This window comes from Lynx rufus, unplaced genomic scaffold (genome assembly GCF_022079265.1).
Source record: "Lynx rufus isolate CCGP_SWC_20201006 ecotype Redwood Valley unplaced genomic scaffold, mLynRuf1.p SCAF_1, whole genome shotgun sequence".
NCBI lineage: Eukaryota > Metazoa > Chordata > Mammalia > Carnivora > Felidae > Lynx > Lynx rufus.
The window spans coordinates 180,626,336-180,653,417 of NW_025814823.1; the positions used below are offsets into that span (position 1 = coordinate 180,626,336).

Below are 27,082 nucleotides of genomic sequence, written 5' to 3' on the forward strand. Positions count from 1 at the left end.
ATAATCACTATTACTACCCCCCTCCCCCACACACCTTCCCTGACTACCCTTAGTGCCAGGAGAAACCTCCACCTTATCTTTTTACAACTCCAATTTCTTGGAGTGAAACAATACAACATGACTAGGAGATGAATCTTGACTCATTTAAGGAAATCATGGCAAGTGTTCTCCTTTGCTTAGATATTAAAGTTTTCCAGCTTCCTTTGCGACTATAATTGGCACATAACTAACAAGATATGAAGAGTAAGCTTCTGAAAAAATACCAGGCTGTTAAGTTTCCTGACCTTCCCCTGAATCCAGGTTTGTTATATTGCCAATGTCATCTTTTACTGAAACAGAAAAGAAGTTAAATTTAGGAGTCAGACACACATAGATATGAATCTTGGTTTTCTTCCTGAGCAATACAGGGGAAGATACTTATTTCTGTGAAGCCTCAGTTTTGTCACTTGCTAAACAGGGAAAATGTTACGACAGAACAACAGAATAAATAATAAATGGGGCAATAAAGGTGTGTAAATTTAGTTCCTGAGGTCTATAGTAGAGCTCAATAAATGGGACTGCTTATCAAATTAAAATGAATGAAAACACATCCCAGCCAAACCAATAAACACTCCCTAAGCCACACAATAAACCCTCTTCTCCATGGCCCCACTAAGTAATTTTGGTTTAATGGTCAGCAGAAATAAACATATTTATGAAAGTTATGTTTTTCTTTTCAGAGGCCCAGTTGTTAGAAAAAAAGCACAAGTTATGTAGACAGCTGACAAATTTCCTTTACTTATTTTTGTATCCACATGATTGTAAAAAAGCAAACAGTGTTAAATGGCTACTTCTGGTAAAAACACACAGTGTTCAAACCTAAGAAGGATTACATTCTTTGGACAGGTTTTATTCCCAGGATATCGAACGCCTTGGCCATAACAGCAGCTACTGCTTCACACAGCAGCATACGCCACATGTTTACTTTCAACACTTGTCCTGAGAAAATAGAAAGAAAAAAAAAAAAGATTAATTTGTCTTCTTGAAAACCATTACTAAAGAATCTGTACTACTTCTGTATTTTACTGAAATGTGAATAGCCTAACCCATGTTTTGGGACTTTAACTAGAATTACCTTCACATTAAAATACAGACAATCCAAGATTTAAATACAGACAATTCAAGGTTAAAACACAGACAATTCAAGAAAGATGTTTCTGTTCAAGAAATCTGTTTCTGATAAGGGGATACAAGTTCTACAATGATTAGAATGATAAATTTTATCTTTCTTCTAAAATTCTTTCAGAGTTTTATCTTAGGCCTCATAGTTTGAAATAACTATAAACTTTAATTTCAGGATAATGGTGAGATTATTTTTCCTAATGAAATTTCAATTCTCAGGCATGACTCTCAAAAACACCTACTTGCCCTGTAACAAATTACTTCAGTCTACTTCAGTAACTGTAACAGAAGTTAGCAGAAAGCCTAAGGTAAGAAAAGATACCACTTTTCTCCCAAAGGCAGTTTCCATCATCAAAAACTCCCAAAGACTCATTCTGGGACCCTCAGTAACATTGCTTTCATTGGAAATGTCCTATTCCTAGTGGTCTTCCAATTGTTTTCTTTGGAGTTCTATGGTTGGTTCCATGCATGTGCCTGAGGGTGGGGAAAACTACTTTGTGTGGAATGAGAATTCCATTCATGCTTTTATTAGATCTAGTTGAATTTTGTCTGTTATATATGATAACGACCAGTGTATAGTTGGGAAGAAAATCTAGGAGGGGCGGGGGGGGGGGGTTGTTCCATAAATAAAACAAGTTGAAAACCATCCATCCACACCCAATTCAAATAAATGCCTTGCTAGTGCCCCGTCCCCAATATGACCACTGAATATGACACTTACCAGTTTGTCGATCCTTTTCCACACAGTAGCAGCTATCATAGAATTCTGTGAAAGTAGTTGCCAGCTCATAGATATAATCACAAAGAGTGTGAAGAAGTAAGTCATCTAAAATCTTCTGGAGAATCTCAGGGAATCGTAAAATGCACCGGCCTAGTTTCCATTCCTTTTCGTGGTCCAAAATGATCTTGGTCTCTTGAGCTGCTTTCTGGAGCATCTCTTCATCAATATTGGCCAGACGTGCAATAGACCTGAAAAATCAGGAAACAGCCATCATTTTCTTTTGGTAGGCACATCCTTCTCCACTCAGAAATATGTAGTAAGAAATGACTGATGTAAATTAAAAATCCTATCAACTGATTCAAAATAGAACAATGTTGTACAAATACCGGATTCTAGTGAAGGCATACAACAAGTAAGCAGCTGTGTTTCCTCTGTCATCCAACATTTTGTCAAAGGAGAATATGTAGTCATTCAACCGGTTATGAGAAAGATCTGCATATTTGATACAACCATAGGCAACGGATGTCTGAGCAGCCTTTAATTCCTCTGCAGTTAAGACCTTTTGGAAAATAAACAAACAAAAACTTCATAGCTTACTGAACGCTGCCTTTGTCCTGGTGCTAAGGCAGAGAAAGTAAACTTTAATAAATATCGACACTGAGGAAACATGGGCCAATCTATAAAGGGAATAATAAGAATATAACTCATCAGCTCTGCATAACAAAATGTTTTTCTATGAGATTTATAAAATATGAAGTGTCTGCTTGAATACTTTCCCCCCAATGTATTCAGTAGATACAAAATAGAAAGCAGCAATAATTAGTTTATATCCACTTCATTCCATAAAGATTCTGAAGTAGCTTATAGAAAATAAAGTAACATAGCAAACTAGAAAAAAACTTAGGGTCGGGAAATTAACTGAAATTAAAACAGGGTGTCACAATAGAATGGATAAATAAGATATGGTATATATAGATAATGGAATTACTCAGCCATTGAAAAGAATGAAATAACATGGATGGATCTAGAGGGAATAATGCTAAGTGAAACAAGTCAGAGAAAGACAAATAGTATGTAATTTCACTCATAGGATTTGAGAAACAAATGATCAGAGAAAAAGAAGACAAAAAAACAGACCCTTAAATATACAGAACAAACTGGTGATTACGAGAGGGGAGGTGGGTAGGGAGATGGGTGAAACAGGTGAAGGGGATTAAGAGTACGCTTATCCTGATGAGCACTGAGTAGTGTATAGAACTGCTGAGTCACTATGCTATATGCCAGAAACTAATGTAACACTGTATGTTAATTACACTGGAATTAAAAAAACAGGGTGTAGGAGTAGGAGGAAGAACTCGTGCATTATTGTATTGTTAATATTTAGCCATGCATTCTAAAGCACTATTAGGCCACAAGTGATTAAGGTTCTTTTCTAGACACAGTGGAGTTGTCTACAGTAGACTAACCCTTCTACCAAAAGCAACTATTTAAAAGTTGGATAAATCATAGGAAGCAACTATATGAAGTCACTAGAGAACATCAATATAAGCAAAGTTTGAGGGGCTATATATAATCTTTGGGAGAAGGAAAACACAGGAAGTTAATTCCCACATTTACCTGACCTTTTCCCCTAGGGCACTGTCTAAATCACCATGTGGTAGTGACAGAAGGGAACAAAAGCCAAGCAGAAAGAAGTGGTCTTACTGGGGTAAGAAGAGGGAATTCCGAGTTTGGGGCTTCCAAAAGAGTGAGGAGAAAATCACCAAGATAACACAGAGGAGTGAAAAACTGAACACCTTCTTTCAAACTATCCAATGGCTGGCATTAACAAGGCAGGACTCCCAAAAAACCCAGCAGGAAAGAGCAAACTGGTAGTTGAAGAACTGAGCAGAGATTTCAGCAGCTGTGTGAGGCTGGGGAGTCCCAGAAGGAGCAAGGGAGAAGGGCACTAGTGAATTACCTGGTGAAACTAGAAGGGCCATATTTTACCAAAAAGAACCGTACCCTAATAGTAAAGATAAAACTGAAATGCTTCATTCAACCCTAACAAAGCTCCAGACCAAGACCGACAGAATTAAGATCACCAGCTGGTATGCAATCTGCCAGAAAAAACTTAATTGGTTGTTGGAGGAAGATGACATTATCCAAAACCTTTATAATTTTGCATTCCCAACATCCAGCATCCAGTTTGGGGCGGGGGGGAAGGCAGCTTAATAAAAAAGCCAGTTGATATGACTGAAAACCAACGGGTGGGAAGAGGACCGACAAGACAACAGAAACAAAAAAGACAAAAGCAACTTTAAAATCTGGAACTGCTTAAAATAAAAAGATATTTAAAAATACTAATTACAGGAGCACCTGGGTGGCTTGGTTAAGCATCTGACTCTTGAGTTGGACTCAGGTCATGATCCCAGGGTCGTAGGATCCAGCCCCGTGTCAGGCTCCATGCTGGGTGTGGAGCCTGCTTGGGATTCTCTTTCTCTCCTTCTGCCCCTCTCCCCTGCTCACACCCTCTCTCTCTAAAATAAATTTGAAAAAAAGTAATAAATAAAAATGAAGACATTAAAAAGACATGACAACCAACTATAATAGGTGATCCCGAACTGGACCCCAGACTAGAAAAACAACATGCATGAGACAAATGGTAAACTTAAATAAGGTCTGTAGACTATTAACTAGTGTTATATCACTAGTTAGTATCCTGATTCCATAATTATACTATGGATACATAAAGTATTGTTATTTGGGGAAGCTAACATAGCAATTCTTTGTTACTATTTTGTAATTTTTATATGCCTAATATTATTTCAAAAATGAAAAGCTAAAATGGGAATGCAAGCTGGTGCAGCCACTCTGGAAAACAGTATGGAGGTTCCTCAAAAAACTAAAAATAGAACTACCCTACGACCTAGCAACTGCACTACTAGGTATTTATCCAAGGGATACAGGTATGCTGTGTTGAAGGGACACATGCCCTCCAATGTTTATAGAAGCACTATCAACAATAGCCAAAGTATGGAAGGAGCCCAAATGTCCATCAATGGATGAATGGATAAAGAAGATGTGGTATGTATACACACACACACACACACACACACACACACACACACACACACACACACAATGGAGTATTACTCGGCAATCAAAAAGAATGAAATCTTGCCATTTGCAACTACGTGGATGGAACTGGAGGGTATTATGCTAAGTGAAATTAGTCAGAGAAAGACAAATCATATGACTTCACTCATATGAGGACTTTAAGAGACAAAACAGATGAACTTAAGGGAAGGGAAATAAAAATAATATAAAAACAGGGAGGGGGACAAAACAGAAGAGACTCATAAATATGGAGAACAAACTGAGGGTTACTGGAGGGGTTGTGGGAGGGGGGATGGGCTAAATGGGTAAGGGGCATTAAGGAATCTATTCCTGAAATCATTGTTTCACTATATGCTAATTTGGATGTAAATTTTAAAAAATAAAAAATAAAAAAATGGAAATAGTCTAAAATAAGTAGAGGTAGATTGTATGTTGGTAATATTTTAGATATGTTAGGTTAAATAAAATACATTATTAAAATAAAAAAAATGAAAACCTTAAAGAAAACTACAATCGAAATACTCAAAAAATTAGAGGAAAGGGGCAAAACAATGTAGAAAAGATTCAAAATGAAGCAGAGGGAGAAAAAGCATGGGGAAGAAAAAGCAGAGGGGCACCTGGCTGGCTCAGTCAGTAAAGCATATGACTCTTGATCTTGGGGTTTGAAGTCTGAGCTCCACACTGGAGGTGATTACTTAGTTTTTAAAAAGCAGGTATGAGAGACATGTAGGACACACAGTCAAAAATTCTAACATATTATATAAGTACTTAGAATTCTGGGGAGTACAGAATGGAGCAAAGATGAAATAATTTAAGAGATAGGGCTGAAAATTCTAAACTGATGAAAGAACACAACCTACAGATTCAGGAAGCTCAGCACCTCCCAAGCAGGATAAGTACACTCCACACGCCTCACCTGCAAAAACCCTCAAACCATACTTAGGCATTTATTTAGTCTAAGTACCAAAACAAAGCCTAAGAAAAACAGTAAAAGTAGTCTGAAAAAAAGATACACTACCTTCAAAGGAGCAATGAGATAAGTGATATTGAAACGAAACTAAAGAAGCTAAAAGACAATGGAATGCCACCTTTAAAATGCTGAAAGAGCTATGGGACTACAATTCTACACTCAATCAAAATACTGTTCAGGGGTGCCTGGGTGGCTCAGTGGTTAAGCGGCCGACTTTGGCTCAGGTCACAATCTCAGTTTGTTAGTTCAAGTCCCTCATCAGGCTCTCTGTTGGCAGTGCAGAGTCAGCTTCAGATCCTCTGTCTCCCCCTCTCTCTGCCCCTCCCCAACTCACACTCTCTCTTCCAAAAATGAACATTTAAAAAAACAGATCGTTCAAAACTACAGGCAATATAAAGATGTTCTCAAACAAATGCCAACAGAATTCATCACCGGCAAACTTGCATTACAAAAAAAGTATTAAAAGGAGATCCTCAAGGAAGAAGTGCACAGGAAAGAGTAAATATGTGAATAGATATAAATACAACAAACAATGGGTAAAGGACTTGAAAAGACCCCTCATGAAAGATATATAAATAGTCAATAAGCATTAAAAAAGGCAATCAACATTACTACTCATCAGGGAAATGCAAATATTAACCACAGTGAGATGCCACTGAATTCAACAGAAAGGATAAGACTGACAAATCAAGTGTTGGTAAAGATATGGGGCAACTGGAACAATCAAATATTAGTGGTGGGAGTATATAATGGTTACAATACTCTCTTTGGCAATTTTTTTTTTGAAACTTTTTTTTTTTATTAAAAAAAAATTTTTTTTAACGTTTTTTATTTATTTTTGAGACAGAGACAGAGCATGAACGGGGGAGGGTCAGAGAGAGGGAGACACAGAATCTGAAACAGGCTCCAGGCTCTGAGCTGTCAGCACAGAGCCCGACGTGGGGCTTGAACTCACAGACCGCGAGATCATGACCTGAGCCGAAGTCGGCCACTCAACCGACTGAGCCACCCAGGCGCCCCTCTCTTTGGCAATTTTTAATAAAGTTAGGCAAAGCCAACCCTAACCTTACAGTGCAGTAATGGTACAGCTACATCCTGCCTAGGCCAGGACTAACATCCTATTCTACTTCTTCTGTAATTGTACTCTTCTGTGTATAGTAGTTCCGTCCATTCCCTTTTATCACTTGACTTACTGAAGAGTAAAAGACACAAGACCCTTTGAATCTCAATCCTTGACCTTCCTAATGTAGGCTGCAGAATCTAACCCATTAGTTTGCAATATTTTCCAATCATTCATTCAAAGTTGTGACAGGAGAAATGCCAAGAAGCAGAGATACTACGCCACAGTAACAGCAGGAAAAGGTCATAGCCTTTTGTAGTAGCCAAGAACTGTATTTTCAAACTCAATAATGAAACAAACTTACTGTGCAATAAAATCTGAGTAATATAAGCTTACGTGGATTTTCTAAACCTCCCCAGTTCTCTCTCAAAAAAAAAATTAAAAATCACAACACAGCACATGGTACACAATATGCAAACAAGGCTTTAGATTACCTTGTCTCTTTCTTTTTCCTTCAATTTGTCCATGGATCGTTTTAGTCCTTCTTCTAGAAGGTCTATGAGACGCACTGTTTCACCTGAACGTGTTTTAAACTTCTTCCTAAAAAAATGTAAGAGTCCCAATTAAGTAGATTTTGAAACAGAATTTACAACTTAGAAATCTTTGAAAATGACGTTTTGACAATGTCTCATTCCACCTGGCAACCGGGGAGAATGCTGAAAGAAAGAGTGGTACTTTCAATTATCTTTCATCTTATAGTCCTCAAATCAAAGCATTCTATGCTTTAGGCTCCCCATAGCATTCTCTACATGTTGACCTATAATACATTCCCCAAAAGGGAAATAGAGAAGACATTTGTTCATCTTCCTCAACATCAAGTTTGGCTTATTTTGCCTTCTCAGAAAAATCAATAAGATACATGTTTGATTCTAGAACTGTCTGGGAACTAAGCAAATTCTTTTATTTTTTTTAACTTTTATTTATTTTTAAAATTTATATCAAAGTTAGTTAGCATATAATGCAACAATGATTCCAGGAGATTCCTTAATGCCCCTTACCCATTTAGCTCACCCTCCCACAACCCCTCCAGTAACCCTCTGTTTGTTCTCCGTATTTAAGGGTCTCTTACGGTTTTGTCCCCCTCCCTGTTTTTGTATTATTTTTGCTTCCCTTCCCTTATGTTCATCTGTTTTGTCTCTTAAAGTCCTCATGAGTGAAGTCATATATTTTTCTTCTCTAATTTCACTTAGCATAATACCCTCTAGTTCCATCCACATAGTTGCAAATGGCAAGATCTCATTCCTTTTGATTGCTGAGTAATATTCCATTGTGTACGTGTATGTGTGTATATATATATATATATATATATATATACACACACACACCACATCTTTATCCATTCATCCATCAATAGACATTTGGACTCTTTCCATACTTTGGCTATCGTCGATAGCGCTGCTATAAACATTGGGGTGCATGTGTCCCTTTGAAACAGCACTCCTATGCCCTTTAGATAAATACCTAGTAGTGCAATTGCTGGGTCATAGGGTAGCTCTATTTTTATTTTTTGAGGAACCTCCATACTGTTTTCCAGAGTGGCTGCACCAGCTTGCGTTCCCACCAACGATGCAAAAGAGATCCTTTCTCCGCATCCTGGCCAACATCTGTTGTTGCCTGAGTTGTTAATATTAGCCATTCTGACAGGTGTGAGGTGGTATCTTATTGTGGTTTTGGTTTGTATTTCCCAGATGATGAGTGATATTGAGCATTTTTTTCATGTATCAGTTGGCCATCTGGATGTCTTCTTTGGAGAAATGTCTTATTGATGTCTTTTGCCCATTTCTTCACTGGATTATTTGTTTTTTAGGTGTTGAGTTTGATAAGTTCTTTATAGATTTTGGATACTAACCCTTTATCTGATATGTCATTTGCAAATATCTTCTCCCATTCCGTTGCTTGCCTTTTAGTTTTGCTGTTTCCTTTGCTGTCCAGAAGCTTTTTATTTTGATGAGGTCCCAGTAGTTCATTTCTGAGCAAATTCTTAATTGGAATCTCATTTTTATTTCTCTAGATAATAACCCCACCTGTTGAGTAGCAACCAACTCTGGATGTACAAATCAGCTGAAGAGCTTAAACACAGGATGTCAGGGCTCCATTCATACCACTGAAATCAGAATCTCTGAGAATGTGACAAAAGCTTTGACAGACACTGTCCTGGGCAATGGTACTATTAAAAGCATTTCACAAAAACTGGATTTTACTGGGACAATTGGCTGGATCAGTTGGTAGAGCATGGGACTAGATCTCAGGTCATGAGTTCAAGCCCCACGTTGGGTTTACTTCAACAAAAATTGGATTATACCTATTAAACAGAAGTTTGTACAACACTGAGTATATAATTTTCTTTTTATTAAGTTATCTCCATACCTAATGTGGGGCTCAAACTCATGACTCTGAGATCAAGAGTTGTATGCTCCACCAACTGAGCCAGCCAGGCACCTCTAATTTTCTCTTTTTAAAAAATTTTTGGGTAGGGTGCCTGGCTGGCTCAGCTGACTGAGCATCTGACTTTGGCTCAGATCATGATCTCACGGTTCATGGGCTCAAGGCCTATGTTGGACTCCATGCTGACAGTGGGGAGCCTGCACGGGATTCTCTCTCTTCCTCTCTCTCTGCTCCTCCCCTGCTCGTGCTGTCTCTCTCAAAAATAAATAACATTAAATAAAAATAAATAAAAATTCTTTGTGATCACCTTGGCTGGCTCATTCAGTTGAACATGCGACTCTTGATCTTGGGGTTGTCTGAACTCCACATTATCAAAAATAAAATCATAAAAAAAATTCTTCAAATGCAGAAATGGTACAAATGAAGCATGCTTTTCTAGTCAACACAAAGCCTACCAAAATAATCATGGTATTTCCCATTAAAGTTGTATTTTCAGCATTACCTTAGAAAGGATCTTCTTCTTGATTATAGTATTAAAACTTACTATCCTACAAATACATTAAATACTCCTGTGGCTTTCCTTATGCCATCCCCTACTGTTTGACTATTCAGTAACTTCCAAATCTTCTGTCTGATGAAATGACAGCCATCAAAAGAGATGCCAAAATGCTAAGGGAGGCCTTCCTATAACATCTCTACAATAAACGGTCTTTTCCTTTACTGCCTATATACACCTGCCTTGAATTTTTCTGCATTTTTTTGGTGCTGGTTTACTGTTCAGACTAGTGGTTCTAATAGAAGGAATCCATACCTGAATATCAAGAGTTTTTAAAAAGATGACTAATACCTACTTTAGTACGTAGTAAGTCAATACCTTCCCTGGTGGGGCTGGCATGTATAGTTTAACAGTCTCCCCAGGGAACTGCTCTGCTTCACAAGACAGGCTCCTTAGGGAAAAGTCCACATTCTATTATCTTTGTGTACACACTGGAGCATCCAGACAATGCCATTCATATGTGCTCAATAAACAGATGTCCAAAAAATAAGAGGAAGATGTTTAAATAAAAGGACAAACTATTGCAAAAAGCTTTAAAACAGAAAATTCCACTAAAAAGCAGATGGCAGAATCTGTGAGCATTTCAATGTAAATATTTAAAATATGGTACGCTGCCACTGGTTAACTATCATTAAAATTATTTTTCTCTTTAATGGTGCAGGATGCCATAATTACAATGGTGAGAGTGCAGAAATATGAAACAACAAAAAAATCATGGAAAAAACCTCTTAGCCATTATGTGATCAAGTTAATTGCCAAAATATGAGTACTTGCGAGAAATATAGGTATAAAAGTAAATTTGAGAATTTCACCCAACTGTAAGAAAAATCATCTAAATATCAGTCCAGGGGCGCCTGGGTGGCTCGGCCGGTTAAGCATCCAACTTCAGCTCGGGTCATGATCTCACAGTCTCTGAGTTTGAGCCCCGCATCGGGCTCTGGGCTGACAGCTCAGAGCCTGGAGCCTGCTTCAGATTCTGTGTCTCCCTCTTTCTCTGCCCCTCCCCTGCTCATGCTCTGTCTCTCTCTGTGTCAAAAATAAATAAAAACATTTAAAAAATAAAAATAAAAAATAAATAAATACAAGTCCAAAAAACCAACAGTTAATAAACTAAGATACTATAAGCAATACTCAACTCATCGGCTGATATTCAAGCACTTTTTTAGGACCACGACACCAAAATGAGGACCTAGTGTCTTTTGCTTCCAAAAAAGTGCAGCTCTATATAAGAGTGTAATTTAAATTATAATTTAAAAATGTTTGATGCTGGGGCACCTGGCTGGCTCAATCAATGAACATATGACTTCAGTTTGGGTCATCTCATGGTTCATGAGTTTGAGCCCCACATCTGTCTCTGCGCTGACAGCTCAGAGTCTGCATCAGATTCTAAGTCTCCCTCTCTCTCTTTCTCTCTCTCTCTCTGTCCCTCTCTGCTCATGCTCCCTCTCAAAAATAAATAAAACATTAAAAAAATTTAAAAAGTGATGTTGATTTCCACGTACTCTAGCTAAAATACCTTCATACATCTAGCCTGATTGTTGTAAACTTCATTAAGGCTTTTGTACATTGGCTAGCCAAGCATCTTGAGCTACTTCATGTGGTTTTTAAAAGCATTACCACTTTTGTGTAATGACATTTGGGCTGGATCACTAAATCTAAAATGCCACAGATTTTTAAAAACATTTTTTTATTTTTTAATGTTTATTTTTGAGAGAGAGAGACAGAGTGTGAGCAGGTAAGGGGCAGAGAGAGGGAGACATGGAATCTGAAGCAGGCTCCAGGCTCTGAGCTGTCAGCACAGAGCCTGATGCGGGGCTCGAACCCACGAACCGCAAGATCATGACCTGAGGTGAAGTTGTGACGTTTAACTGACTGAGCCACCCAGGTGGCTAAAATGCCACAGATTTTATTTATTTATTTTTTTTTCAACGTTTATTTATTTTTGGGACAGAGAGAGACAGAGCATGAACAGGGGAGGGGCAGAGAGAGAGGGAGACACAGAATCAGAAACAGGCTCCAGGCTCCGAGCCATCAGCCCAGAGCCAGACGCGGGGCTCGAACTCACGGACCGCGAGATCGTGACCTGGCTGAAGTCGGACGCTTAACCGACTGCGCCACCCAGGCGCCCCATAATGCCACAGATTTTAAAAGACATGATGTTAAATAGCTTAGTGACCCTAAGATATTACTGAATACAAGATGCTAAAAAATTTTATGCCTTTGAGTTGGTGATTATTATCTATATTTGCTTGTATTTATCTTTTATTTCATAAACATTGTACAGAATGTGGGGAAAAGACTGGAAAACAAAAACTGGATGTATGAATATTAACATGCAGGTCTCAAACTTATTATTTTTGAGATAAACATAAAAATGAAAGCTCAATTTTAAAACTCAATTGGAATCTCAATAAACGTATACCTATTGACTAGGTGTTTAACTGTGAAAGAAAAAGACAATTACAAAATGCTTGAAATATACTGTTGAGTATTTTCTTGAAATCTGAGGAGGTACTGTGATCGACTTTACAATTTAGATCTGTGCAAATGGAAACCCTCTTAAAATCTGTTAAATCTAGTGTGGTTTTCATTCAACTCTTTACAAATCTCCCTAAAAGGCTACATTCTCTAATAGTGATAAGACATAGGTACAAAAAAGCTCAGCTGGCAGCATCTGCAGACTGAGAAAAATCATGCACTTTAATTCTAATTTAATATCTAATGAAACATAGCCTTTTGCAAATAAATCTGGGGGTTGTGTATGTTATTAATACTCAGACTTTCCAGACTTACTTGTCTTCACCCAGCACCACACCAAATCCAGCATGAAACACTCGAGTTACTTTAGGGTCATACCAACCAATCATTTGAGCAGCACCAAATATTGTCTGGAAGTGCACAGACTACAAAGAAACAAATAGAAAGTTATCTGCTAAACTTTCTAATAACAAAAAAGTGACTTAAAGCTCTGTATGTAGCGATAAAGATTTGTAAAGTTTAAATCTCACAAATCTTAGAAGGCAAGCATAATTATAATTATAAATAAGATCATCTTTATTCCCAATGTATGAGAAACAGGTAGAGCAGGACTGTTACTTTCTATGTTCAAAGGTTTTTAAAGTGGCTGAATTAATAGTAGGTTCATTGTGCAAAAATTTCAGTTATAATTTAGGTCTCACAACCCCCTTTCAGATAGGAATGGTCACTGATGTTCAGGAAAGTAATCACCAGTTGATGGAGAAAAGCGGAAAAGCTGGGAAATATATTCCGATATGGTCAAATCCAAACCCGGTTTTTTCTCTGTTACAGCAAAGTTCTGATCTTTAGTCTTTGGAAGACTTCTATGTGCTAAATGCCACAAACCTCACCATACTGTCTCAGTTCCAATCAGACCATGTAAGAACATAAACAAATCTGCAAACTCACTTGTCCACTGTCCACTACATAGATAATCATATCTGCTTTTTCCTCAAATAGTCTTTGTTTAATAGCAGCCAGGTCAGATGTATCATAAGTGTAACCTCCATCTGATTTTACTATGGTTAATGGTACAGAACATCCTGGGACAAACACAATCTTTCTGCCATCATCCACTTGCACAAATCCTAGGAAAGAAATCTTCATTAATAATATTAAAAGAACCCTGAAGGAATATAAAGGATGAGCCATTATAAGATATTTACCAGAGAGCTCAAGAAATCACATTTTATTTTCTATGACCTACTAGGAGTCCGGGAAAATAGCTATTGTCTGGGCAGCACATGATTTCCTCAGGGCAGAGGTGAGATACCTGGCAGTTTTCTGGATTCTCACTACATCTGGCTCCTAAAAACGTCCCTAAAATTTTATTACCTTAAAAGTATAATCCCTAGGCCACAGATTGTGATTAATAAATACCATTTCCCACTCAAGGAGCCAGGCTTTCTTGGAGATACAAGATTGGCTGATTCTAGATCTAAGGCAGGAAATGTACAATAATCCTAGAATGTTGTGTACCTGAACGCAAGTAAACTAGCAAAGACTAGAGAGACTGTAGGGCTCAAGAAAAAGACAAAAAATAGGAAAGCCAATTTGAGGAAGCTACCATTAGCCAAAAAATGAGACAGTGATTATTAAAAAGTATAATAAAGGCAAATGATTTCAAAATGTAGAATGGAATAAACCCCATTTATAATAATGCTAAAAACAACTCAGTTGTATCTGGAACATGCTAAGAAACTAATTTATTATTCTGAAATTGATAATTAAAAAGAATCAAGTATTTACACTACTTATCTTGAACTGTACTTCAGGATAACCAAAATAATTATGAGGCATCATTCTACAAAGGAGAATTCGAGGTAACAGAGAAAGAACAACAGAATACTACCATTTTTCAACCTGTAATGAAGTAATGCATCAAAATCACGATAGCTGCTAAAAACAACAGGGAAGAGGCTAACAGGGAAATCTGTGGCTAGATCAGGCTGACAACACCTGAGCCCACTAATCCATCTTAACCTAAAGAGAGCCAACCTGACATTATTGGAATGCTTGCAAATAAACAAAACAAAACAAAAAAAGAAAACCTAAACCAGAATTTAATCAAGCCATGGGGCGCCTTGATTGGCTCAGTTGGCTAAGCATCGACTCTTGGTTTTGGACATGTTCTTGTGTTTTGGGAGTTTGGGCCCCATATCTGCACTGAAAGTGCAGAGCCTGCTTGGGATTCCCTCTGTCTCTCTCTCTCTCTCTCACACACACACACACAAAATAAATAAACTTAAAAGAAAGAAACAAACAATTTAATCAAGCCTCTTTAGAAGATACAGATGGAGGAACTGTTAAATATTATATGGGAAATACTCTTAGACAAATGGCCCAGTTTCTTCAATAACAAAAGAGAAAAATGGGGGGTGGGAGGCCCTTTGGCTATACAGAATGTAAGATATATATTAAACAAACATAATGTGCAGACTGAAAAAAAAGCTATTGATTGAAAAAGAGAATGTTGTGTCCACTTTGACCTATTTGAAAATTTCCATAATGAAGTTAAAAAAAAGTAAAGTGCCTACCTCTATCTTCGAATTCCTTTACAATATCATTCATCCTATCTTGATAGAAGGACTCCCCCCTCTCTATTAAAGAGATGTCCAATGCATCATAGATTTTATTAAACTCTAGGAAAAAAATTTCACCAAATAAAATGTCTAAGAATTTAAACAAACAGGAGACATGCATTTAACATTAAAATATATTATTTAACTACAACATCTGGAAGGTTAAATTTAATCACATTAAAAATGTATGATATAGAACATTATATATATACTGCCATTTTGAAAACGTGGAAAGAATATGGAAAGACACTCATCAAAATAATAGTTGGTGGAACTATAATTTTTATTTTCTTTTTCCTTACCCACATTTTGTTCTACAAGAAACATGTACTTCTTGTATAACTTTTAAAACTCTACCTTTATAAAATGTAAATGCAAAGAAAAAGAACTTTCCTCTTTGGAGATCTACTATTTACTGAATTTTCTTATAGTTTTTCCTAAATTGTTCCATCTACCTATCTGTCTAGCCATGCATCAGTGATGCAAATACTACCTATGGCAGCATTATAAAACATTTTACAAACTAGTGCTGCAAAATAGCTATCACTACCATTCTTTTATTGGCTATTCTTATCCATATATTCTTCAAAATGACCTTAAAATTACTTTGTCAAGCTTGAAAACCTGAAATTGTTTGCGAAGTTTTCCCAATTAATTTTTTCTCCTAAGGAAGTTAAAATCTGCAGTTGCCTATCTTAATATACTTTCTTAATAGCTGTTTCAGTGTCAGAAAATATTTGAAGAAAAAAATCCATTTGGCAGTCTTTGAAAGTTTAACACGTCATTAAAGGTCAATTGAGTAAAAGACTCAAGAAAACTACATACAATATATCTTTTGGATGAAATGAACAAAGCCAAGAACTCACCTTGGCGGGAGACATCACAGATAAGCTTCCAAGCTTTTATAATATCTGGATTTTTACTCTGGAGCAGAACTACACATTGGTATGCTCGCTTCTTAAATTCCTCCTCGGTATCAAATCTTTTCTTGGATTCCTGTGTTTAAAAAAAAAGAAAAAGAAAAAAAAAAAGTAATGTTAAAAGAGCCAGCTTTGTATTTCTAGATACAGAGTGTTTCTAAAACAAAAACACCAAAAGTGAGGAAGTGGAAATTTACAACACCTGGACAGAAACAGAACAGATGCTCTCAAAAGCCAACAGTACAGTTACAAATCAATGTGCCAAAGAGCCCTATTATTTCTTTGAAATAATTTTTCTTGAAAATACAAAATTCTCACCACAGTGCTACCTCCACTTTTCCAAGTCATAAAATCATTCTTCACAGCAATGGTTTAAGAGTAATAAAGAATAGCTAACAGGTGGGCTGAATTTTCCGTGCTCCATTTTCCATCCTGGATGTGGTTCTGAATGAGTAATTACTTTTTTTGTAATTAAAAATAAAATTGCTGTCATAGTTTTATTTCTATTTTGAAAGAAACACATTTACTATTAAAAAAAAAAAAAAATTGTCTATCCCACCCCAACCTAAACAGGGATAATGCTTTGGTGCATAACTCTAGACATTTCTTTGCAAATACATGCCTATGTGTTTTAACAAAGCCTGACTATATATGGCTTTTCTTTTACTGTGCCTTTTGAATTTAGCCTCATTATATCCAGAACACAAAATTCCAACAGATTATAACATTAGTTATGTAATTTACCAGTCTCACATCGGTAAATATTTTGTTTTCAATTTTTTCATTAGAAAATACTGAGACACATCCTATAAAACAAAACAAAAACACACCAATATTTTTGTTTTACTTTTAATGTTTACTTTTTGTCATAGTAATCCTGTTCTTGGGAAGTTGTCTATCGTAAGAAAATAATTTTAAAAAGAGAAAAAACTTCCATGTTCAAAAGTTGTTTACTGAATGGATAAAAGTACTCCAAAAACACCCCAACAATGGGGATTAACATAAATTTTAGCACATCAATCCAACAAAAAATATAGTAACACAAAAGAGCTGATAATGAAATGCTAAACATTAATACAAAAATTGTATTACATTCACAAATGGTGTAATAAATGTCTGTATATGGACATCACAAAGTCAGAGAAAGTTGACTACAGTAATTTAAAATTACGGTTTATAAAAACCTAATTGCCTTCTAAAAACTATTTTTACCTACACTTTAACATTTTCAACATACCAAATTGAGAAAAGCATCAAGAAAACTTCAAATACTGGGGTGCTTGGGGGGCTCAGTTGGTTAAGTGTCTGACTCTTGATCTCAGCTCAGGTCATGACCTCACAGTTTGAGTTTAAGTCCCACATCGGGCTCTGCACTGACAGCACAGAGCTTGCTTGGGATTCTGTCTCCCTCACTCTCTGCCTTTCCTCTGCCTGTGCGCATGCACGCACACTCTCTCAAAAATAAACATTAAGAAAAAGGCAGGGTAATGTGAGTAATGTGGTTGAATTCAACTTTAAAAAAAAATTTTTTTTTTAATGTTTATTTATTTTTGAGACAGAGTGAGACAGACCATGGGTGGGGGAGGGCCAGAGACAGGGGGACACAGAATCCGAAGCAGGCTCCAGGCTCTGAGCTGTCAGCACAGAGCCTGACGCAGGGCTCAAACCATGAACTGTGAGAACGTGACCTGAGCCGAAGTCGGACGCCCAACTGACTGAGCCACCCAGGTGCTCCAAGAATTCAATTTTTAACATACACTGATTCAAAAAGCAAAGATGGTGTGTTAAGAGGCAGGGAGTTTACTTTTAACCCCACGGTAGCTTCAAATACTATTCAGAACTCCCTAAAGAAAAGTAGTAATTATTATTAACGTAAACATGAAAATATTTTAACAATAAATGATATCTAACCTTATAAAAGGCTTGTAGATCCCCAATTGGAGGTGAAATTGTTAGGTAATCTGGAAATTTATCTTGAAGGTGAGCGATGAGCATGCCAAACTGGGTCCCCCAGTCTCCCACATGGTTTAACCTAGTATCAGTCAGAATACAAAATCATTTGAAAATAAAAACCATGCTTAAATTAGACAAACTATATTCCATTAGGAACCACTAACATTGAAGTGCCAGTACATCACATTTAGCAACATCTTGTTTACTCAGTTGTCTCAACTGGTCTGCAAGCTCCAGGGGAGGCTGCACATAGCAGGCCTCTAGGATTTGGTAAATGAAGTCCCTACTGATGGATTATGATCCATTGTGTAATTAACTGAGACACAGACAGGTGAGCCAACTGCTGATCATTAAAATTTTATGAAAATTTAATTTCTCAACCAATTATCTTAGTGTAATTTAGATCAGTGGTTCTCAAATGTCAGTGGACAAAATTCTTCAAAATGTGTCAATCCAACCATTTTACATCCCTCACTGTTTTTCACTAATTTCAAATCACCAGATAATCTCATAAATGGATTATAAAAATAGTCTTCTGGGGCGCCTGGGTAGATCAGTTGGTTAAGCATCTGACTTTGGTTCAGGTCATGATCTCGCAGTGTGTGAGTTCAAGCCCTGTGCCAGGCTCTGTGGTGACAGCTCAGAGCCTGGAGCATGTTCCCGATTCTGTCTCCCTTTCTCTCTGCCCCTCCCCCACTCACACTCTGTCTCTCAAAAACAAACAACCATTATTAAAAACAATTTTTTAAAAATAGTTTTCTAGGGGCGCCTGGGTGGCGCAGTCGGTTAAGCGTCCGACTTCAGCCAGGTCACGATCTCGCGGTCCGGGAGTTCGAGCCCCGCGTCAGGCTCTGGGCTGATGGCTCAGAGCCTGGAGCCTGTTTCCGATTCTGTGTCTCCCTCTCTCTCTGCCCCTCCCCCATTCATGCTCTGTCTCTCTCTGTCCCAAAAATAAATAAACATTGAAAAAAAAAATTAAAAAAAAAAAAATAGTTTTCTAACCTACATTTCTGCCTTCTTTGCCTAGCTTCTTCACAGAAGTCAGACTAATCTTTATTTGGATTACACTGCTCTCCTAATTATGACTCTCAAGAGCTTCCCATTATACTTAATAAAATCCTAATTTCTTACCATGGCCCACAGGCCCAGGATCTCTTTCTTGCCTACCTCGCCCCCTACTAGACTATAACCCCTTGGATACAGGAGATACTCAAGAAGATCTGTGGAATGAATGGGGAGCTTTTTCCTTGGTTCCACTCCCAGAGTCTAAACGTTATCAGTTCAGAGGGTCCCAAGACACAATTTAAAAAGCCCACTGGGTGATTAGAAGCAGAACTGGGGCGCCTGGGTGGTTCAGTTGGTTAAGCGTCCAACTCTTGATACTGGCTCAGGTCACGATCTCACAGTTGGTGGGAATAAGCCCTGTATTGGGCTCTATGCTAAAAACATGGAGTCTGCTTGGGATTCTCTCTCTGCCCCTCCCCTCCTGGTTCTCTTTGTCTCAAAATAAATTTAAAAAAAAAAGAAAAGAAAAAAAAAAGAATCATACTTATAAATCAGTCATTTAGTCAAAGATTCTTTCTCAAGCAACATTTTTCATACCTTAGCACATCATATCCTGCAAATTCAAAGAGGCGGGACATACTCTCTCCTATGATAGTTGACCTGAGATGGCCTACATGCATCTCTTTAGCTATGTTGGGAGAGGAGAAATCAACTATAACCTGAAACAGACAATAAAATAGATTTTAGACAATAATATTGTACTATTATTATGTAATGTGATAAATACAGATACAAAGGCAATTATGTTAAAATACATACGTGTATCAAAGTAATACCTCATACATCTTAAATTTTCACATCATGACAAATACTTCAATTAAAAATTTTAAAGGGGTACAAGACATTTTATTCTAACATTTATTAATAACATTTAATTGTAAACTCAGACATAAATAGTAGCTTGGGTTGTAATTCAAGGGTGTTAGGTTCTGGTGAATCTACTTGTCTATTTTTAATTGAAAAGGAATAAAATTTATTTATATAAATAATCCATCCCTTATTTCAGCCAAACCTCAGCTGGCTACCCCAAATGCCTTGTGGAATAATGTGAAAAGAAAAACCACATAATAAACAAGACCCAGGAGAAAGGCTATTTCCATTATGTTCATAATCTCAAATATTAATGATTAAATCTCAATAGAAAAAGTGGAAGCTGGTCACAGCACTTCGCATTCACTTTAAGGTATTAACATATCAACTGAAAACTATATATACCTTTTTATTCTCTCCAAGGGGAGGTAGTTGAACCCCATTCACCAGGAGATTGGTTAACTGTTGTGATACATAGTCCTTCCTTAAGTGGACATTAATAAAACCTAATGAACGGTAAGAGAAGAGAAAAAAAAATCAGATCGTTTTCCTGTCTTGAATGATTGTTCACTCCCAAAGACTTTGTCAATTTCATTTATGCTGGCTCCAAAGTGCTGATCTGGCTCTGGCAAAACTCTTTTAAGAATTCCAACACCACCTGAGGCCCTCTTGGAAGCTCCCTGTTTCAGTATCTATTTCAAACATTACCACTCTCCTGAAAGCTTCCTACTTACTCCTGGGCCCCTTTATTCTCAGTACATGATTTGTTCATCTATTAACAGAAAATTGAGGGCCCTTTAGTCCCAGACTTATCTGCCATTATCCATCTCCTTTTTGCTAATGAAACACTAAGTCACAGGGAGGTAAAATAACTCATCCAAGATCCAGCAGCTAAGTCGAGACTAAAACATCAGTTTCCTAACTCTCAGTCCAAGGCGTTCTTACCACTTTGTTAGGTATACAGGTTTTAACCCTATACTTATATTTAAAATGGTTCTTTATTTCAAAAAAGACCCAACATCAGTACAACCACTTAAGAAGGGTAACACTGTCATACCAGGACCAGCAATTTCAACTTTTTCAACACATTCATTGTCTGGGAGGTGTTTGGTAATCTTTTCGGCAATTTCTCTTGGATTAACTTTCTGTTCCTTGGTTTTGAGCATCTATAACACAATATAAAATGATTCATTACACAAGTTCCAGAAATTTACTCAGAAATACACAACTGATAAAGCATGAGATGCATGACATTAAGACCCATCAAAAGGCAGAAGCAAAGAAGTCCAATGACTTGTATATAATCTTGAACACAGACAGATTAAAGCATCAAGCCATCAACAGTGCCAAGAGGAATACAAAAGTGCCCAAACCACATGATCTCCATTTCAAAATGAGCTGCCACAGACATCTAGAACTCTTTTATGAAGACATAACAAAGTCTTTAGTTATGATGCCTGTTTCCAGGATATTTACATTTTGAATTTTCAAATCAGGAAAGTGTGCAATAATCAAACCTGGAAAATAAAATAGTACCCTTATAAACTTAACCCCAATGTAGACATATAAAAATTACTTAGAAAAAAAAATCTGGATTTTAAAAACCCTTCCTACTTAACAAAGAAAGGAAAACAAAGTCTCAAACCAGGGGCAATTAACCACAAATACATCAGACAATGCAGCTATTAAAAATAGGGAATTCCTCTAACTGAAAATGAAATATGTAAACCCATCTCAAAGACACCAGAGCTGCATCAAATTATTTGATGGGAACACTGGTTGGTGAATGTAACTTTTAATCCTTCACCTTTCAACACTCATTAGTAACACACAGCAATCCTGGACACAACAGGAAGGAAGTACCAATGCAAGAGTATCAACTACTAGCCTTAAATATTGAAAATACACATAAAATTTAACTGAATATTCAAATTTGTGGTTTTAAAATTAAAAACATACTTCCCCTATTCTCAAGTTTTTCTGAACTGTGGAAAATGTTCTTTTCACTGAGAATATAATTTGCTATTATTTATGTAAATAATAATGATGCCAATTAATGCTTAAGAAAATAAAATCACCAAGAATGCTTTGTAATAACACAATCACCTGTGAGATACCCATGGCACTATTACACTGATAGTCCCCAAACTTGGGCTGTTGACTTGGTGTCACTATCAGAGGAGGATTTTCCAGATCTGGATATGCAGCCTTAATGGCGCAACCAAAGACCTCTTGCAGTCGGCTATTGATGTTAATCATATTTTTAGTTGGTCTGGTTCTTTCTGCTTGAAGACTCTGTAAGAAAAGAATGAAAATATCAAACCATCAAACAAAATGTTCCCAAATATTTTGAGAAACCTTCAGATGTCCTGAGAAGGTAACAGACACTTTGCAATGTTCTCATATCTGGGACATGCTGAAAAACGTTAATAGGACAACCATGCAGTGTTTCTAAGTCAGAGCATGTGACCAAAGTGACCCAGGGAAAGAAGGTAAGGTGCATGGGTGTCCACACAGTACTTTATTCATCTATGGCTTGTTCTTTTCTTTGTGTACCTTGTGTTCAGTTGCCATTACTTAGTAGGGTAAAGTATTTGTTAAAGAACTAATGTGCCCTTCCTCCCATTACACTGACAGCATTCTATTATTTACACATTAGAGTTAATGTGCATGATGGAAATGTGTATTAGAGTACACTGTACTTGGGGCGCCTGGCTTGCTCAGTTGGTGGCATGTGACTCTTGATCTCCAGGTTGTAAGTTTGAGCTCCATGTTGGGTGTAGAGATTAAAAATAAAATGTAAAAAAAAAAAAAAAAAAAAGGAATAGACTGTACTTCTTTTGTATGTTTTTCCTCATATCTTCTGCCACATATTAGACATTTAATACTTTTGAATTGAAATGAATACAGAAATGAGTACACATCAGAATGAATGAGGTAATTAGAAAGGTGAAGTATCTGGGGGAAAGACTCCGTGGAAAAGAAACGTGATCTTAGAAGACTCCAAGCAAAGTGATTTCAAGCAGAATAGATCACAAGCCGGTGATAAAAACACTTCATAGGAGTCAGGTGGGCAGAGTCTAAGATAAATGAAAAGAATCTAATGCTAGTGTAGTCTGGCTGGAATAGTATACACACACAGGAGAACAATTATAGTGGTGAGATCATCCTCCAGGATGTGTCATCAGCAGACCTGAGAGTCAGGCCAAGAAATTTAAACCTCAACTAAAGCAAGCTCAGTTTTTTGACAAAACTGATAAACACTACTAGATCAGTGGAAAGAAACCAAATATGGCACTGTAAAATATAAAAATAAAATTGTAAAACAACCAACTTAGGGCAGAGAAGGACTATGGATATATTCTGTATTTTCTTTTGATAGAGAATTATTTAAAAAGATGATTTTTTTAAAAAGGCAACAGCATAAGTTGTTTAAAAAAATGTCTCAACTCTACTCAAAGCCTATGTCAAGCTGGCCAAATATTTAGGATGAAACATTTCAGAGGGCCCTGGAAGGACAAGGCTACACCAACTTCTCCATTACTTGCACCAACGACTTAGTCCTAACTGGTCTAATGCAGGGAAAAAGACAGGATTTCTTTCCTCACATCTCCAAATTCCTCATGGCATACTTTCTGAATCTTTGATAATAGTTTTTTTTTTTTTAAAGGTATAATAACTCAAACTGTAGAATGAAAAACAACCCAGAATACTTACCCTTCGAAGGATATTTAGTCGATACTTTAATTTTAAATTTTCTTCTCGCAACTGTTCCAAATTTGGGGAAACTTCTAAACCGCCGCAATTTTTTAACCGATCAATTTCAGCAGTCAGAGACTTAATCTCTTTTTCCTATGAAGGAAAAGGCAGTTCATTCAGTCCAGTATGATTGATGACATCCATAATGTGATGGACTGTCCCTAAACTTATTTCTTTTCCTCTCTTCAGCAGGGCATGGTAGAGGTGATGGGAATGAAGGGCCTTCCCTTTGATAAGTTGTGATTTTTCCTCCTTGATGCTTTTGATTACATTAGCACATTATCCTGTATATGAAAGAATCAAGTGTGTATGTTGGAGAAGAGGAACAGGAGTGTTAAGCATATAATGGGATAAGTCTTACATCCTGTCTGTGTCTTTGGTCTCAATAAACCACTCTGATTTAGTGACAGTACCAGTTAAGTTCAAGGGTGGCCAAAGTGACTTTATTCCCAAATCTTAGGACTTTAGGGCTCCTTTAAAAAGAAACTTTTTGTCACATTTAAAATAGCTCCAGTGTCTGCCTTTTGTCCTTTCTTAGACAAAGTAACTTCCTAATTTTTCCCTTAATTTCCCTTGTCTTATGTCCTAGACCAGGCTTTTTACTCTAATACCTAAACCTAAAAACATGCAAATTCAGAAGGAAATAAATAAAGCTTCCAACCTAACAGAATTACTAAGGAGGAGATTCCTTACCTGAAATTTGATAATGTTTACCAGAAGATAACTACAGCAAAACAAGTTGCCATAATGAGCATATACTATGTTTCATGCACTGAGCTAAACATTTTTCAGAAACTATCTCTGGGGCACCTGGGTGGCTCAGTTGGTTAAGCATCTGACTCTTGACTCTGGCTGAGGTCCTCATCACAGGTTTGTGGGATGGAGCTCTGCACAGGGTGCTGCACTGGGCCTGCTGAAGATTCTCTCCAGGTGCCTGGGTAGCTCAGTTGGTTGAGTGTGGGACTCTGGCTCAGGTTATGATCTCACGGTTCATGAGTTCAAGCCCCACATTGGGCTCTTTGCTGATATGGTAGCTCAGAGCCTGCTTCAGATTCTGTCTCCCTCTCTTTGCCCTTCCCCCACTTTCTCCCACTCTCTCAAAAATAAACATCAAAAAAAAATTCTCTGCCCCACTCTCACTCTCTAAAACAAACAAATCATCTGCATAATTCTTTTTTTTTTATTTTTTTTAATTTTTTTTTTTTAACGTTTATTTATCTTTGGGACAGAGAGAGACAGAGCATGAACGGGGGAGGGGCAGAGAGAGAGGGAGACACAGAATCGGAAACAGGCTCCAGGCTCTGAGCCATCAGCCCAGAGCCTGACGCGGGGCTCGAACTCACGGACCGCAAGATCGTGACCTGGCTGAAGTCGGACGCTTAACCGACTGCGCCACCCAGGCGCCCCTGCATAATTCTTTATAACAACCCAGAGGTAAGGTACTTATACCCCCACATTGACAAAGAATACATGGCTCAGAACCAGAAAGAACCTGACATTTTGCTCCACGAACTTGTATTCTGTGATAGCTGGTTTAGCATAAAACAGTTCCTGAGATTTGATGAAAGTACTTAAGCCACTTTCTTACTACCCTTCCCTACCTGAGCATAAAAGGTTATGGAAATGTCTCACTTTCACTTTTATAAGCTGTGACTGTTCTTCCCCCAGGAATACTGAAGGCTGAGACCAAATTAACCACTCTTTGGGCATTTTAGGAATCCTCTCGCTCAGTATCATAGAGAGAACGGCGGCTGAGTTGCGAACCAGGATCAAGGGCTGCTGCTCTTATTCCACTTACCCCTCTGCCTGACCCTCCCCCCACCCTGCATCCCGAGAGAGCACGTGTGTGTGCGGGAAAGGAGGGGCACAGTGGGAAAGTAGGAGCACTTGTACTGAACACGCTAAGCTCCAGCGCACCAAAGACGCTGGTTTGGGGGGCTCTAGGAGAGGGCAAGGACCTCTACACCGGGGGTGCTGGTTCGGGAGGCCACTGTCATAAGGGCCTTAGAAGGATGGGTTCTTCCTCCCCCACGCCCGAGAAACATCTCTGGGAAGGTGTTTGCTTCGGATCTAGCACTGGCCCGGATGTCCGGACACCCGTGCCCACGTCTGAGGGGACCGGAGTGGTCCCGCATCACCGCCGCTGTCCCGACGCTGTTCAGGCAGGAGCTAGTCCTTCCCCTCCAGGCCTTTCTACTAGTCCTATGTGGTCCTACCTGCTGCAGCAGTCTCGCGGAGCACTGAGCCACCAAACCTTCCATCCTCCCGTCAGCTACAATCACTCCAAGTGGCCGGAAGCGGAAACGAACAGTTCCTCCCGGAAGCGGAAACCCTCCTTCGCGCGCCACGCTTTGCTGTTGACTGTGTGCCGCCACCTCTGCTGCCACCTGGTGGGATGCAGGCGACACTGCGGGAACAACAAGTGGAGAAATGCTGGCTGTTGCCTTTGGATTCCTATGTTGGTGCAGGGGCAGAGAAATTGAGAGGAACTGGGCAAGAGCTGCTCTGTGCTTCGATTAATTTAGACAAAGATGCGTTCCTCTGTCTCTCAAGGGCATCAGTTTTCCCTTCTGTGAAATGGGAACATAATGAACACAATCCATTCATTTATTCAACAAGTATTTATTTTGCACTTTAACATGGGGGACACTATTCCAGGCACTAGAACACAAGCTGGAAATAAGACAAGGTCCTCAAGAGATATGCTAGACAAAAAAGTAAATACCCTCAGATAGTTTTAATTGCCAGGAAAGTGTTAAAAGACAAAATTCAAGAGAGTCTGAAGATCTAATTGACTTTATTAAGTGATGCATGAATGAGACAGGTCCCATCTAAAATGAAGGAGAGATCCAAAGGGCTACAGAAAAAGAAAAATTTTTAAAGATAGGACAAAGAAGTCATAAACAGGAAAAATGATTATTTGGGGTGAGATCACCTTCCTTTGGAAATGAAAGGGTCTTAGTAGGTGGGTTACATCATCTGCCTTTGGGAGATGGAGAGGACCCATGTGACAGATTGATTATCTTATTGGTTCTGACCAGAACATTTCTAAGCAGTTAAGAATATATTTCTGCTAGAATTTGAAAGTGCAATTAGGTTAGGTATTTAGCTCTGGTTTGGTGATTTGTCCTAAGTGACACCATTTGGGGCCTGTGGCTTTTTTTTTTTTTTTAAACAAAGATAATGCGATCGAGTTACTCAGGGCAGGAAAGACCTCTCATTTGAGTTAAAATTTTAAACAGCTAACCTGGGACTTAAATGCTGAGAGGGCAGGGACATGAATGGGAATGTTCATTCTTCCCTATGGCCCCAGTACTTAGAGCAGCGGTCTCTATACTTTTTGCTTCTGTGTCTCATAAAAGGTGTTTAAAAATTCATTCTCCAATAAAGATTTAAAAAAAATTTTTTAATGTTTATTTATTTTTGAGAGAGAGACATAGTGTGAGCAGGAGAGGGGCAGAGAG

At 37.9% G+C, this 27,082-nt stretch overlaps 1 protein-coding gene across 1 annotated transcript; it reads right to left on the bottom strand.

Annotated features, from left to right (window-relative positions):
• Window positions 1–751: 751 nt before the first annotated feature.
• Window positions 752–25,892, bottom strand: RARS1 (arginyl-tRNA synthetase 1). Its single transcript, XM_047091349.1, has 15 exons — window positions 25,835–25,892; window positions 23,577–23,711; window positions 21,966–22,154; window positions 20,917–21,025; window positions 20,265–20,365; window positions 19,587–19,708; window positions 17,943–18,063; window positions 15,978–16,107; window positions 15,067–15,171; window positions 13,439–13,617; window positions 12,806–12,915; window positions 7,506–7,611; window positions 2,269–2,441; window positions 1,883–2,130; window positions 752–978 (listed from the first exon to the last, which is right to left on the bottom strand). The coding sequence occupies exons 1-15, from the start codon at window positions 25,877–25,879 to the stop codon at window positions 869–871; spliced, it is 1,983 nt and encodes a 660-aa protein (XP_046947305.1). The 5' UTR covers window positions 25,880–25,892; the 3' UTR covers window positions 752–868.
• Window positions 25,893–27,082: the final 1,190 nt, after the last annotated feature.

Bases quoted from the DNA above. Each gene is read 5' to 3' on its own strand.
- RARS1 (XM_047091349.1), bottom strand. From the start codon at position 25,879: ATGGAAGGTTTGGTGGCTCAGTGCTCCGCGAGACTGCTGCAGCAG. The intron at 13,618-15,066 runs GTAGGCACTTTA...TTTCTTTCCTAG, and splicing joins AAAGGAATTCGAAGATAGAG to GATTTGTGCAAGTGGATGAT. The intron at 2,131-2,268 runs GTATTTGTACAA...CTGATTTTTCAG, and splicing joins TATGCCTTCACTAGAATCCG to GTCTATTGCACGTCTGGCCA.